The 15547-nt window shown below is 43.4% G+C and overlaps 1 protein-coding gene across 3 annotated transcripts in view; it reads left to right on the top strand.

Annotated features, from left to right (window-relative positions):
- Positions 1-15547, top strand: part of bag6l (BCL2 associated athanogene 6, like) — a 75692-nt gene that overhangs the window by 33135 nt on the left and 27010 nt on the right. For all 3 annotated transcript variants that reach the window (XM_084313577.1, XM_084313578.1, XM_084313576.1), the window contains exons 10-13: positions 5866-6088; positions 7171-7236; positions 9293-9564; positions 9656-9734. In XM_084313577.1, the coding sequence (XP_084169703.1) occupies positions 5866-6088; positions 7171-7236; positions 9293-9564; positions 9656-9734 (640 nt within the window). The remainder of the gene's footprint in view (positions 1-5865; positions 6089-7170; positions 7237-9292; positions 9565-9655; positions 9735-15547) is intronic.

Below are 15547 nucleotides of genomic sequence, written 5' to 3'. Positions count from 1 at the left end.
CTGATGGATCTACTGAAGGAATACGGCCACTACTCAGGATACAAACTAAACGTGACAAAGACACAGACATTAGCATGGAACTTTACCCCAACGACGGAAATTAGGGAGGAGTACGGGATAAGGTGGGACATGGACAAGATTAAATACCTAGGGGTGAACATCACGAGAGGGGTGGGGAAACTGTTTGAGGCGAACTATACACAAATAAATCAGAACATCTAGAGAGATGGACAGTAATGCCCTTGGACTTCAATTCAAGAATAGAGGTCATTAAGTTGAACATACTATCAAGGTTACTATACCTGTTTCAGTCACTACCGATACAAATACCACAGAATCAATTCAGGGAGTGGGACAGACTGATATCGAGGTTCATATGGGCGGGGAGAAGACCACCGGTCAGATATAAAACACTACAACTACCAAAGGAAAAGGGAGGGATGGCAGTACCCAGCCTACAAGACTATTATTATGCAGCACAACTGAGAGCAGTGACGTGCTGGTGTAACGACAGATATGAGGCAAGATGGAAAGACATTGAAAAAGAAGGAGGGATACAAGGTACAGGCTCTGGTGGGGGATAGGGAACTATTCAAAGAAAAAGAGGGACTGTTAGATCCAATCACCAAGTGCACCTTGACCATATGGAACAGAGTAGTAAAAACACACAAATTGGTTCTGAGATGGGTAGCACATGACAAGAGATTCAAGCCAGGGAGGTTGGACCATGGATTCAGAAGGTGGGAGAGGGGGGGGGGGCAACAGCGATATGCAAAATGATTGAGAAGGGGGAAATGCAAACCCTACAAAAATTAAAGCAGAAATTTGGACTAGAAAACAGGGACCACTTCAGATATCTACAGGTTAGAGATTACTACAATAAAGAAATAAGAGGAGACAAGGACGAAGAACAGAATGGAATAATCGAGATGATAGTGTGGGCATACGAAGGGGGGACAGGAAGGGTAATTTCAGCACTGTACCAGGCTATAATGAACAGCAAGGGACACACGACCGATTATATAAGGGAGAAATGGGAGAGAGAATTAGAGATAGAAATAACAGAGAAGGAATGGGGTAGCATATGCGAGGTACAGCATTCAACAACAGGATCAAGGGTATGGAAAGAATTTGGATGGAAAAACATAATCAGATTCTTTATAACCCCAGAGTTGAAGGGAAAGTATGCACCAACACAAAGGACATGCTGGAGGATGTGTGGGAAGGAGGGGGCAAATCACACACACATATTCTGGGGATGTCAGAAGCTGAAGGGGTATTGGGAGGAGATGGGGGAGGCAATGATCAGAATATTAGGATACGGGTTACCACAAACGGGACTGGTGCTTTACTTAGGGGACCTGACGCACGAGGGATTCCAAGGGGTGGACAAGTATTTAATAAAGATAATGTTGATATCGGCCAGAAAAGCAATAACGAGACTGTGGTACAAAAAAGATCCACCGACAATAGCACAATGGGTAGGGATAGTAGAGGAGATACAGGATATGGAGAGGATAACACACATGCTGAGGCTACAGGAAGAGACATTTGGGGAAAGATGGGGAAAGTGGGAGGATTATAAGGGGAACGAAAACGACATCACAGAGGAAGAAACAAATGCAACACAAGAGGACGAAGGGTAAAGGAGGAAAGAGGTTCAAGGAGGGTCTCTGAATCCATGTCCACATTTTTGCTTTAGTTAGTATTTTCTATTTCTATTATTTGGGTACGACAATTGTTTTATGTTTTTTCAATTTATTATTTATGTCTGTGGAACTTTTGCTTAAGTCTGTATTTTTTATTTCTGTTTTTGGGTATTAAAATCTTTTCTTTATTGGGCGGCTACGTGGCGTAGTGGGCAAGGCACTTGCCACGAAATGCTGGAGACGCTGGGCTCGTCGGTTCGAGCCCAGCGCTCCACATTTGCTTTCAGTTTAGCTGGTCGTCCGTACTAATACACATTGGCCGTATTAGGGGGTGGGAAACTGATGGGTGGGGATCGGGCGTTGTGGACAGCGACTCCTACAGGTAACCCTAACCCTAACCCTAACCCTGAGCAGTAGAATCAGGAAGTGTCAGGGGCAGCGTGAGCCTCCCACGCGTTACTCCTCGCCACTGAGAGATCGAGCTGCGCAGGTGAAAAGATGCGACTGCTGTTACCTCAAGTACCGGAGGGGACTTGTGTTATGTATGACTTAGTCCACATTGCAGCCGGCTTGTGGGAGGCAAGAAACAGCGTCCGTGACAGTGGAGGGTTGAATTGGATGATACGAAATTGGGATGGGAGAAAATATAGAAAATGGGAGAAAGTGGATAAAAAAAAAATCTTTTCTTTATTGTTTATGTCTGTTTAACGGTGTTGTACATTATATCTATGTATTATGTACCTGGAAGACCGACTGATATGAAAATAATATTCAAAGATGATGTTGTTTGTATGCTTGTAATCCAAAAATGCAAATAAAAATTGAGTTTAAAAAAAAAAGAATCAAACACTCCCGATTCATGTTCTTTGGTGGATTATGTTGGCGACACGATCGACATCAATACTTGGAATGGCGATCAGATAATTGGGATATTCTTCTTGTGGTACATCCTAGTCAAGGTAAGGGCTATATGGTATAAATCTTGCGTTGATCCAAGAATTCCTTCATTGCGATCGGAGCGTATGTGTGTAATGTACTGTGTAACGTATTCCGTTAGTGACGATCGAAGCATAAAAAACCGACCCTGATGAAACATAATACCTATCTAGATTTGATTTGAGAATAGTAGCTAGTCCAGGCAAGAAACGACAACGCTTTTAGTAGAATACACGCATATGGCTATTACGCAGCCTTTTGGGAATTACCCTAGACCGCTCTAAAACTATACTTCTATTCACCACGGTATAAAACGGGAATGTATGGATGAATATTTCTTTTCTTTTTCACATATTGAACGATGGATACTCTGTCAAATGGGCAATAGTATTATATCCATAGCTATAATATATAATATAGTTTTAGCCCTGCAAACAACGCCACGTATTCCTATACGTTAAAGCGTTGGCCTTTCAACCACACAGTAAACAGCGCCAGAAAGCGCTGAATGAGTTAAATCGGTGCTAGTTAAGAGGTTAATCAATTGAAAACGGCATTGATATTACGTAAAAGCAAACTGGCAATAGAAAAGATGTTAAAAATAACCTAGTTCCCTTAAAACGTCGCCTTTTACTGGAATATTCCAGAATGTTGATATTTGTCGGCCTATTTATGAATCGTTTTCAAATAAACACTAGATGATCAATAGTATACGTGCACATTCGAGCCGTGCGCTGATAATAGCTGCTTTCATTTCCTCATGGATTTTACAGTGAAACAGCTAGAGCACATATCACAAAAAAGCTTATATCTCCTCGAAAACGAGTCTGATTATCCTAACACTGATAACATAGATTCCTTACCTGACATCAGATGGTATCCAAATGGTATATTCCAATACCTGATTACCAGTATATTGATCCAACGTGTGTACAGTATAACCCATGCTCGCCGCGGCTCAGAGGATCCAGAATGAACTCTGGTAACTCCGGCTGCATCAGTGGACTGGAAAATGTGGACTGGAATATTTTTTTTCCCCCATCCATTTTCATTGAGTCCATTCCAAAAGGGTGATTTACCATCTGGGAGACGATAGGGGGTGTTTTTTTCACATCTGATCGCCGGCGGCCCCTGGATTTCCAACGGTAGGCTCGGGTGATGCAATATGATTTCAGATTGCTAAAAAAAAATAAGAAATCCGAGAAAAGCCGTGACGTGGCTTTCAACGTCACTATCGTAAACCCGAGATTAGCCGTGAGTGGCAATCAAAGTGTTAAGAGGGCCCGGGGCCATTGCGCATTAACACTTTGAGTGCCAACGACGATAGATCTCGTTTTCTTTTTCTTTTTTTTTGCGATTTGAAGTCGTATTTCATCAATCTAGCCTCACGTTAGTGCTGCAAACTCTCTGAGCTCCATTGGGAAAATACCGCCCCCTATCATCTCTCCCTGTGGTACTGCACCCCTTTGGAATGGATTGAATGAAACGCATGGGGGAAAGAAATCCTGCTCCCTCATTTTACTTCTCAGGCAAGTCACCCGAGACGATCGGATTCATTGCCGAGCCCCAGAACAGCGTGGAATACATATTTCCAGTACCCAGCGTTGGATCTATAAACGCGATCGATATTTGGAATGGCGATCAGGAATTGGAATAATCTTTTTGGAGAACATCTGATCTGAGGTAAGGAATCTATTTTACCAGTCTTAGGATAATCAGAGCTTTTTTCACAGAGATATCAACGTGTGCCCTATGTGTGTGTGTGCTTATCAGGAAATGAGATAATCGATTTTTCAGCCCGCTTCTATAGCGTGCATAAGTACACATATACTATCGATGATCTAGTGTTTATTTGAAAACGATTCATAAATAGGCAGAAAAATTACAACGTTTTTTGTGTATTCCAGAATATTCCAGTAAAGGGCGTTTATCACAGAATCTTTATATTTTCCTGAAACTTTCAAAAAAACAAGAGTTTTTCAAAATGGTATAAAACGGAAATTAACCGATTTATTATTAAAAAAAAAAAAAAAAATCCGTTTTGACAATGTTGACTGCAAACAAGTCATTGATAAGCGACGGCCAGATTATACACACAGCCATAATTTAAGATGTAGTTTATGCGTTCGCAAATATGAGAGCTCTATCATTGAAGTGGACGCTGGCACTCGAGCGCTATTTCTGGCGCCCCCTGCTGGCACTCAAAGTGTTAAGAGGTTAAGTGATCATATTTTCCAATTGACTGGATTATCAAAGGTTTACACCACGCCTCTCAACCCGATTCAAAAGTCCTTCCGATCAGGCCACGCTCTAACAATTGAGGTGGTGGTTACATACATTTTTATTCTGATCGGGCTATTATTAGTGTAATATTAGGGTCCATTGTAAACACAGCTAATGTTGGAATACAGGGTAAAAGCCTTGGTAGCTCTTCTATTTGACAAATAATTGCCAGCTTGCATAGTAATGTTCATCATATGATTTTACAGTATGTAAGCCTGAATGACATTCATCAGTTCTCTGTATGTTGACGTGTTGGTATTTGTATGGTCCATGTGGTTGTGGTGTTTATATTTGTATGGTCCATGTGGTTGTGGTGTTTGTATGGTCCATGTGGTTGTGGTGTTTATGTTCAAGTTCAAGTTTCTTTATTAGTTGTCATACAGAAGTACAGAATACTTTTATACAAAATGCTTCTTTCTGTTTGTATGGTCCATGTGGTTGTGGTGTTTGTATGGTCCATGTGGTTGTGGTGTTTATATTTGTATGGTCCATGTGGTTGTGGTGTTTGTATGGTCCATGTGGTTGTGGTGTTTATGTTTGTATGGTCCATGTGGTTGTGGTGTTTATGTTTGTATGGTCCATGTGGCTGATGATGTAAGCTTGATGTAACGTGGCGTAAACGCGGCCCTCGCCGCTGAAATTTCGTGGGGGATCTGATGTATCGGCTGGCTATGAAAACTCTGCCTACTACCAAGCACAGGCATATGCCGGCGTGGTAATAGTGCAGACGCACTGTTCCAGGGTTGAGCCTTCACATATCAGCGTGCAAGCATTCACAGTACTACAGCAACCAGCAACTTTGTTTTGCTTTGAAGGCCGCCCTAAAAATCTGATTCACCTAGTTTTGTCTAGAGTGGACATTCAAAGCTAAACATGGTCGCTGGTCCAATCAAGCCACTGTATGCATTTATTTTAAACCCACTCAGTGATCCAGTGATTATGAAGCAACTCTGTAATTGCTAAATGCATACATACAAGTAATGTGACTTTCCCACAGATCAACCTCGGGACCACCGTGACCATGACATCCAATGGGAGACAGGCAGCCGAAGGCCAAGCCCAGCCTTCTCAGACCCCTGGCCAAGCGGATCAACAGGGCCAGGCTCCGCCTCCACAGCCTAATGCGACCAGTCAGCAGCCTGGACAGGGGGGCCCACGCGTGATCAGAATCACCCATCAAACCATGGAGCCGGTGGTCATGATGCAAATGAACATCAATGGTACGTTGCACTCAACTGAGATCACGAGCAATCATGTGTTTTATCAGAAGATTCATTCTGATAAGAAAACCGACGTACAATAAGATTTATCTACCCATCATCCTTACGTTATGTAGTGGAGGGTAAACCCACCTACACTCACCTTCTACCTTTTTTTGTTTGTGAAAAAGAGTTTACTCACCGTTGTTTAAACTGATATAAATCTTTAGGATTGAAAATCATAGTATAGATTAGAGTACAGAATGCAGTATCATATTGATGCAAGTACGATATTATTGAGAAAATAAATACTATTGGGGCGGCTATGTGGTGTAGTGGGCAAGGCGCTCGCCACCAATGCAGGAGACGCTGGGTTCGAGCCCAGCTCTCCGCATTGCTATCAGCTTGGCTGGTCGTTCATACTAACACAATTGGCAGTGTTAGGGGTGGGAAAGCTGATGGGTGGGGATCGGACGTTGTGGACAGCGACTCCTACAGGTCGGTTGGTGCGCCTGCGCAGCAGAATCAGGAAGCGACGGGGGCGGCGTGTCCCTCCCTCGCAGACCCCCGCCGCTGAGAGATCGCACTGTGCAGGTGAAAAGATGCAACGGCTGCTTCCTCGAGTACCGGAGGGGACACGTGATGTAAGGCTTTGTCCACATTGCAGCCGGCTTGTGGGAGGCATGGCCTAACAGCGTTCGAGACAGGGGTGGGTAGAATTGGACGATACGAAATTGGGATGGGAGAAAAATAGAAAACGGGAGAAAAAAGTAGATAAAAAAAAAAGAAAATAAATACTATTAAAAATAATAATTAAAAAAAGATCTCTTTTTATTGTTGATTATTGGGGTTACTGTGATCATGTGGGGTACAGTAGTGATCTTAAGCTTCCTGAGTGTTGTCACCGTTATGTTACTGTGATCATGTTGGTACAGTAGTGATCTTGAGCTTCCTGAGTGTTGTCACCGTTATGTTACTGTGATCATGTTTGTACAGTAGTGATCTGGAGCTTCCTGAGTGTTGTCACCATTATGTTACTGTGATCATGTTGGTACAGTAGTGATCTGGAGCTTCCTGAGTGTTGTCACCTGTATGTTCTACAGGTGAGTCAACCGGCGGAGCTCAGATTCCTGGTCAGCCCAGCGCTGGAGGCACTGGACAGCCTGGTGGTGAGTCTCACTGACCCTCGCCCTCGTAGAAATCACAGCTAATCCAAAACGTTGCACTATCGGCACGTTTCTCATACAAGGATCTGACGTGAAGAGCACTTTCTCGAGAGCAGCTCCGACACTCAGACTAGGGATGTGCGATATATGTATTGTTGTGGTGCGATAGATACGATTGTATCTATCGGTAGAGATTTTCCTATATTGTTTCTATTGCCGTCTTTTACAGCAGTATTTTATGTCATTCAAACCCTGCTTTACGCTCTCAACTCGTGGGCTCGAATAGCAAACATGGCGTAGTGGGCAAGGCGCTCGCCACGAAATCTGGAGACGCTGGGCTCGCCTGTTCGAGCCCAGCACTCCACATTTGCTTTCATTTTAGCTGGTCGTCCGTACTAATACACATTGGCCGTATTAGGGGGTGGGAAACTGATGGGTGGGGATCTGGCGTTGTGGACAGCGACTCCTACAGGTCGGTTGGTGCGCCTGCGCAGTAGAATCAGGAAGTGTCGCCACGCGTTACTCCTCGCCACTGAGAGATCGAGCTGCGCAGGTGAAAAGATGAGACTGCTGTTACCTCAAGTACCGGAGGGGACTTGTGCTATGTATGACTTAGTCCACATTGCAGCCGGCTTGTGGGAGGCAAGAAACAGCGTTCGTGACAGGGGAGGGTTGAATTGGATGATACGAAATTGGGATGGGAGAAAATATAGAAAAATGTGAGAAAAAGTGGATAAAAAAAAAAGAGATATGAAATTACCCATATTGTGATAGAAGATTTTGTCCATATCGCACAGCCCTAACACACACACACACATTTGGCAGTTCGCTCGACTGGATACACAACACACACATCAGAAGTAGACTCCCCGCTGTTTATAGAGTCACGCAGGCTGATTTGCCTGCTGCTTTGAAAGGAGATGCTGCTCTGTCTCGTTGCTATGCGGGCGGAGAGTTCTGATTCTCTGCTAGTCTCCTTCCTCGTACTGATGCTAGATAATAGAACCTTTGTCTACTTTGCCTTTTGGATTCACTTGGGTTGAATGAAAAGGAAAAGTCAAATATCATAGGACTCAAACGGACGACACGAGGCACAGCAGAGCTCCCAAGTACATAAAGCACAAGTTACTTTTACCATACTGTACATAAAGCACAAGTTACTTTACCATACTGTACATAAAGCACAAGTTACTTTACCATACTGTACATAAACCACAAGTTACTTTACCATACTGTACATGAAGCACAAGTTACTTTACCATACTGTACATGAAGCACAAGTTACTTTACCATACTGTACATGAAGCACAAGTTACTTTACCATACTGTACATAAACCACAAGTTACTTTACCATACTGTACATGAAGCACAAGTTACTTTACCATACTGTACATGAAGCACAAGTTACTTGACCATACTGTACATAAACCACAAGTTACTTTTACCGTACTGTACATAAACCACAAGTTACTTTTACCATACTGTACATAAACCACAAGTTACTTTTACCATACTGTGCACTGACTGAAAATGATTGCAACATTATTAAGATGAAAGATTAAACTGGACTTGAAGAAGTCTTTATTTGTTGCACACTTTGCAACGTAGTCATGCAGCAACACACATGCGATGGGCGACACGTAGGAACACACATATTTTCTTTGCGGGGGTCGCCGTGTTGTGTTCTCTGTTGGGGCCACGTGTTCTAAATCCCTCTGACGTCACGTGATGTGTTCTCTGTAGGGGCCACGTGTTCTAAATCCCTCTGACGTGTTGTGTTCTCTGTTGGGGCCACGTGTTCTAAATCCCTCTGACGTGATGTGTTCTCTGTAGGGGCCACGTGTTCTAAATCCCTCTGACGTGTTGTGTTCTCTGTTGGGGCCACGTGTTCTAAAGCCCTCTGACGTGATGTGTTCTCTGTAGGGGCCACGTGTTCTAAATCCCTCTGACGTCTTGTGTTCTCTGTTGGGGCCACGTGTTCTAAATCCCTCTGACGTGATGTGTTCTCTGTAGGGGCCATGTGTTCTAAATCCCTCTGACGTGTTGTGTTCTCTGTAGGGGCCACGCCCGTCCACATCCCAGGCCTCCCTCCTGAGTTCATGCAGGCCATCGTCCACCAGATCTCCCACCAGGCCGCTGCTATGGCTGCCGCCGCCTCGGCCGGCCACCCGGGCCACATGCCGCCCGGCCACGGTCCCACGGCCAACGCCGAGGGCACCGCTCCCCCACACCCCCCTCACCCTCCCCAGGCCAGGGTGGTCATCACCCGCCCACCGCTTCGCCAGCCCAGGGCAACGGTGCCCCCTACTGCTGGCCAGCAGGCAGGACAGGTAACAAAGAAAAGAAGAGGAAGACTTGACTGAGTGATGCTGTTGTTGTTGTAAGCCTTCTATAGCTGCTAAGTTGTCTCTTCCTCACCAGGGCACACCGCTGGCTCCCTCCCCACTCACCCAGATGATCAGTGGGTTGGTGGGGCAGCTGCTGATGCCAGACCAGCCAGGTCAGTTGGTGCTTGCATTTCTTCACATTTTACATCCGTGATGAGATCTCACCAGTTCTGTTACCTGGTCATGCTGTCTGTTTTGGTGTGAATACTATTGGATAACGTACTGAAATCACACATCCCCATGAGTTTTAAATCACAAGTCCCCATGAATACATGTTTTTGCTTTTGTGATTTTTAAGTGACTTTTGGAATTAAACCAGATGTTTAATATCACATGGTACTTGAACGTTGACCAAAGATAATAACAAAATAGAGTGTCACTTCATTACTGAGGACCAATAGAAAGAAAAAGATATAATAGAGATATGTAGAGGTATATGTAGAGATATGTAGAGGAATTTAGCCGGATCAAGATATTGTAGAGGATTTTTTGGATCAAGATATTGTAGAGGAATTTAGCCAGATCAAGGATGTAGTCAGTCAAATATAGACTTAGTTAACACAGGTTTATTTAACTCAAACAGAGTATCGGAATAGAAGAGTTATGGCGGATGACTCCACAAAGATACTGGCCTAGTATCCTCGATGGAGCTCTTGATAACCAAAGTTGAACATATCTTATCCGATTAAAATCAGCAGCTCTTCCTCCTCCTCATCACCGGCTGCCTGTGAAGCTGCATTTGCGTGTGTCTCTCCTATCCATTGGAAACTAGCATCAGCTCAAAATCACAGAACCGGACGACACAAGTTACTCCGCTATCAAAAACAATGATAACACTTCCGGTCGGGGGTTTAAAAATAAAAGAGCGACGTCTAAAACAGGAAAACATTTATTTTGTAAATTTGTGGCACGCACTTATTTCTTACGATTTCGTTTTACGGAAACCTTTTTTTAAATATAAACGAAAAAGATCTAAATCTTTTTCGTCTGGACAAGGCCTTTATAGACATGAGCGAAGGGTCCGGTGTTGTAGTACATAGATTGTGAGGTGTGAGACATCTGGCTCTGTGGGGGAGGTGCGGGGGGGGAGGGGTCTAGGTGTAATAAGGAAGGGAGGGTGGGGTGAGGTGTTTGAGAGAGGAAAGGGTGGGGGTGTTGAACACAATAAGGTTTATACATGAACTCAGGATATAATAACTGGACTTTGGAGAATTCTTTATTCGGCATGCAGGCAGACACACATGCGATGGGCGGCACACACACAGGAACACACAAACATGCAATTAGTTGGGTCGCCGATGCGATTGAGTCTCTGCACTTGACCCATCCCGTCGTCCTAACCCCAAGGGCAGCCGGAAGCAGATAGGGGCGTCGGCAAGGGGCCGCACCCCAGGGACCAATCCAAGTGCTCCTGTCCGTCTTCGTCAGGGACCCGATCTGTTAGCGATCTGTTGTGCATGTTTTTCCATTGGGGTTCTCTTAACGGGGGGGAAACCCTTGCGAGCACATGCAAACTCCATACAGAAAGGCCTGGGAGATACCCCACCTGGGTACCTGGCAACACGGAAACCTGGTCCCCAAGCGGGAATCGAACCCTGGACCTTCTAGCTGTGAGGGGACAGTGTTACCACTACACCACCGTGCCGCTTTGCCGATATTTAGTTACATCAAAGAAAGGGAGAGAGACCTTTTGGTCTTATCAAAGAGACGGGAGAGTTTATCTTCCATTTTATTGGATGGATTTTTTATGTATGCAGTGTAGGGTGGATCAGGAACAACATTTTACCACTTCCCAGGAATAAAGAAGAAAGGAAATTTTATATGAGAAAATGCAGTTTTGTGAATTTTCCTGGCATACTGTACTTAGCTAATCATAATCAACTTTATTTATATAGCACATTTACAACAGTTGTGACTGTACTAAAGTGCTTCACAGATAAAAACATAGAGCAAAGAAAAAAATACATATACAATACATATACTAAATATAAAAGTGCAAAAAGTGCAGCGGTTCAGATAGAAATAAGAATAAAAGAAAGAAAAGTGCAGTAGAATACAAAAATAAGGTATAAAACTAAAATGACTCAGGGCGCCCTCGTGGCGCACCGCATAGTGCCTCGCACACCTACGCGGCCGTCCCGGGTTCGCCTCCCGCTCCCGGGGGATCATTTGTCGCATATCCTCGCCACATCTTCTCCCGTTCTCCCTCTCCTCTGTCGGTCTTGTATGGCCATAAAAAGCTGTAAAAATGCAAAAAAATAAAAATAAATAAGACTAAAAGTAACAACCTAGGAGGAAGGCTCAGCTCTGGTCAAAGGCCAGGGAGAATAGATGAGTCTTAAGCTGGGACTTAAAGACCTCAAGGGTCTGGGCTGACCTGATGTGGAAGGGGACGCTATTCCACAGTTTAGGGGAGTTCATGGACACATTAACCCTTAGAAGTCTAACCTAAATAGCTCCTCCTCCTGAGAATTTCCCCCTTTTTTTTTGTTACATAATATAAAATTACAGATTCATACCTTCAAAATAAGCCATCAATTGTCAAATTTGAGACGATAGTTTTCAATCAATGTCCTATCAAACATTCTGGTAAAATCCTAACACCTTTTCAGTATAGGACTTTGAACTAGATCCAAGTTCATTCAGCTATCTGATGAGAGAACTACACTCCCAGAATTCAATGTGATCATTGTCACTAGCACCATTTCACACCTGAGCAAAGGCCCAGTCATTCCTTTGTTATTCCAGTGAATGGACCCAGCAGGAGGCCTAGCCTGTGTGTGTTTCTGTGTGTGTGTGTGTCTGTGTCTGTATCTACAGTACTGTACCATATCAAAAAAAAATAAGCAAACTAGACTAGATGTAAATGTAATGTGTAAATGTGTAAATGTAAATGTGTGTGTGTGTCTGTCTGTCTGTGTATGTGTGTGTGTGTATGTGTGTGTGTGTGTCTGTGAAACATGTCTTGTACTCATTTACCTCACTAAATACATACTAAATGTGTAACTGTAGATTTCAAGAGAGAGAGAGAGAGAGAGAGAGCGACATTTATAATAATTATATTATTAGTTTTTTTACACACACACACTAATAACATGATCATAACCAGAGAAAACAAGACCAAAGACAACTGGAATAGAATATCACACAAGGAAGGTGGCGCATGCATAGAAGCTGGTCTACTTTGGGGGAAAAGGCATTTTTCTATCACTAAATATGGAGTACTCCCCATTCAAAGAGATAGGGCACAGATCTTGTTCATCTTGTTAGTCCCTGTTATCAACAATGAAGCAGAGTGAACCATCTTCTCTCTAGACAGACTTTGGTAGTACCCTCTTGTAAGACCTTCTGGTGTATAAGATTTCAGACACACATCCAACTCCCAACATACTAACCGACATACTGTCATCCATGAAAGTGTAAGAATAGGACCTTTGAGGGAAGATGCCTCTCCTGTTTTGGGGTAATACGCCCCCCACAGACATCTAATGATTTTGAATAGACTAAGCCTAGCTAGTAGCTAATGTTAGATTTCTGAGAAAGTAAACTATCATCTAACAAAATAACACAATAGCTATGCTAAGAACTGTATTACATCGGTTTAAAAAGTATTATAATGATAAAACAATTGCTAGCACTATTATATTGCTATAGCATCGCAATAGCTTGAATTTCTTCACCTCCTGGGGTAAAAAAAGATAGTGAGAAGGCTTTTGATAAAACTGAACTCTTTTACATGATGCATTTAGCGAATGAGACAGTATTAGTTATTTTGTTAAGCTTGTTGATACATTACATTACAATATTTTACATTTCGTTCCATAATAGCAAAGCTGTAGTCTGATTTACCATCTAAATGTGTTTACTTAAGTGTACATATTATATGAATATTCAAATGATATATATTTTGAAAACACACACACACACACACACACACACACACACACACACACACACACACACACACACACACACACAAAACACACACACATACACACCTTAAATGTCAGGCACATGGACAGTGGACTATGAGGTGTAATGCACAGTGAGCCTTTAGATATGTTGTGGTCTTTATAGCTGGATCAGGACTGAGCAGCCAGAATGGATGGCTTTTCCATGAAAACCCAGCCGATTCTCTTACAGAAGGTAGGCTGCCTTGATGGAAACAGACATGTGGGTTGTTAGAAACTGCACTGGGCCAAATGGGCATCAGGATCTACCAGATTATTAACACTTGTGACACGACAGCCTCCAATATATCAGATATTTTGAGAAATGCGAGTTATGTGCTTGTTATTACCAATTCAGATATAATTGTGTATCACAATATCATGATTTCATCACGTTATGTTCCATCATGAATGATCTGAGGAGAATTAACTGAATTGCCCAATTAGCAACACCCCAACAAATAGTCTAACCTAAATAGCTCCTCCTCCTGAGAATTTCCCCCTTTTTTTTGTTACATAATATAAAATTACAGATTCATACCTTCAAAATAAGCCATCAATTGTCAAATTTGAGACGATAGTTTTCAATCAATGTCCTATCAAACATTCTGGTACAGTCATTACAAATTTGCCATAGAAACTGTGCATTGGGGGAGGTTGGGTAGGTGGGGTGGGGCTGTACATTGGAGGTGGGGGGGGTTGGGTAGGGGGGGGGGGACACTGTACATTGGAGTACTGACATACATTTGACATGGAAACTGTACATTGGAGGAGGTTGGGTAGGTGGGGTGGGGTTGGGTGGGGCTGTACATTGGAATAGCCATGCTTGGTCTTTATTGTACAACTGGGTTAGGACATTTGTAGGGGCCAGTTTTGAATTGCAGTCTCCCGTAGGTGTTCTTTGAGAGTGCTTTTGAAGGTGGGTAGTGATTTACATTCCTTTACAGCTTTGGGTAGGGCGTTCCACATTGTTGTGGCATAATTGCGAAACGTGTTTAGTCCCTTGTTTGAGCCGAATCTGGGTTTTACATGATTTGTGATTTACATGACTCAGACCGGGAGTAGTCTCAGAGAGGGAGATACAGAGGAGAGATGGAGGGAGAGAGAGGGAGATAGGGAGATATAGATAGAGAGAGGGAGAGAGAGAGGGAGAGAGATATATATAGGTTAGAAAGCAACCTGGGTTCTCAGACAGACAGACAGACAGACAGACAGACAGACAGACAGACAGACAGACAGACAGACAGACAGAGAGAGAGAGAGAGGCGACGTCATCTTTCCTTCACAAAGCGCATCGAACGCTGTCAACTAAAGCACCGTGTTTACTACAGCGCGGGTGCATGCGTAAGCTGTCAACTAGCGAGATGCGTTGTACTTGTTACAGAGCTGGTTACAGAGCTGGTCCACACTGCTATTATGAAATGACCCGAAATGTATGTAATTTTGTCAACTAAAGCGGTCCGTGTTTAATAATAATAATAATAATGACTTGGATTTATATAGCGCGACAGCGCGGATGAGCAAACTCGTCACACAGCAGCCAGTGATCATTCATACCTCGTATACACAGACGCACTCTGCCATACAGTAGTTAATGTTAAATAAAGCCCATTTGAATTGAGAGAGAGCGAGAGTGTGTGTATGTGTATGTAAGCTTTTTTTTTTTATCTGAGAGAATGTCCGCGAATGTCCTCAGACTCCTCACGCAGGAGAGGAGAAACGACTGCAAAAAGTCGAGTCCCGTGGATATTATTGCAACAGATAATTCATACATTATTATGTTTAGAATTTGGATGGGGGGGTAGGCTCTGATACCAGTCTCACGCCTCTGCGGGGGTGTAAGTGTAACACCTATTCACAGCGCACACGCCGCTATTGTGTGTGTGCGCGCGTCCATGTATGTGCGTTTCGTGACGCGATTGTAGTTCTTATCGCAAATGGAGATTATTACAATCATGCCATCTAGCAAGAATTAA

The sequence above is a fragment of the Notolepis coatsorum genome, assembly GCF_963971535.1.
Source record: "Notolepis coatsorum genome assembly, chromosome: 4".
In the NCBI taxonomy this organism is placed as follows: domain Eukaryota; kingdom Metazoa; phylum Chordata; class Actinopteri; order Aulopiformes; family Paralepididae; genus Notolepis; species Notolepis coatsorum.
The sequence above is the reverse complement of the archived record's forward strand: the minus strand, read 5'-3'. Positions and strand labels throughout refer to the sequence as shown.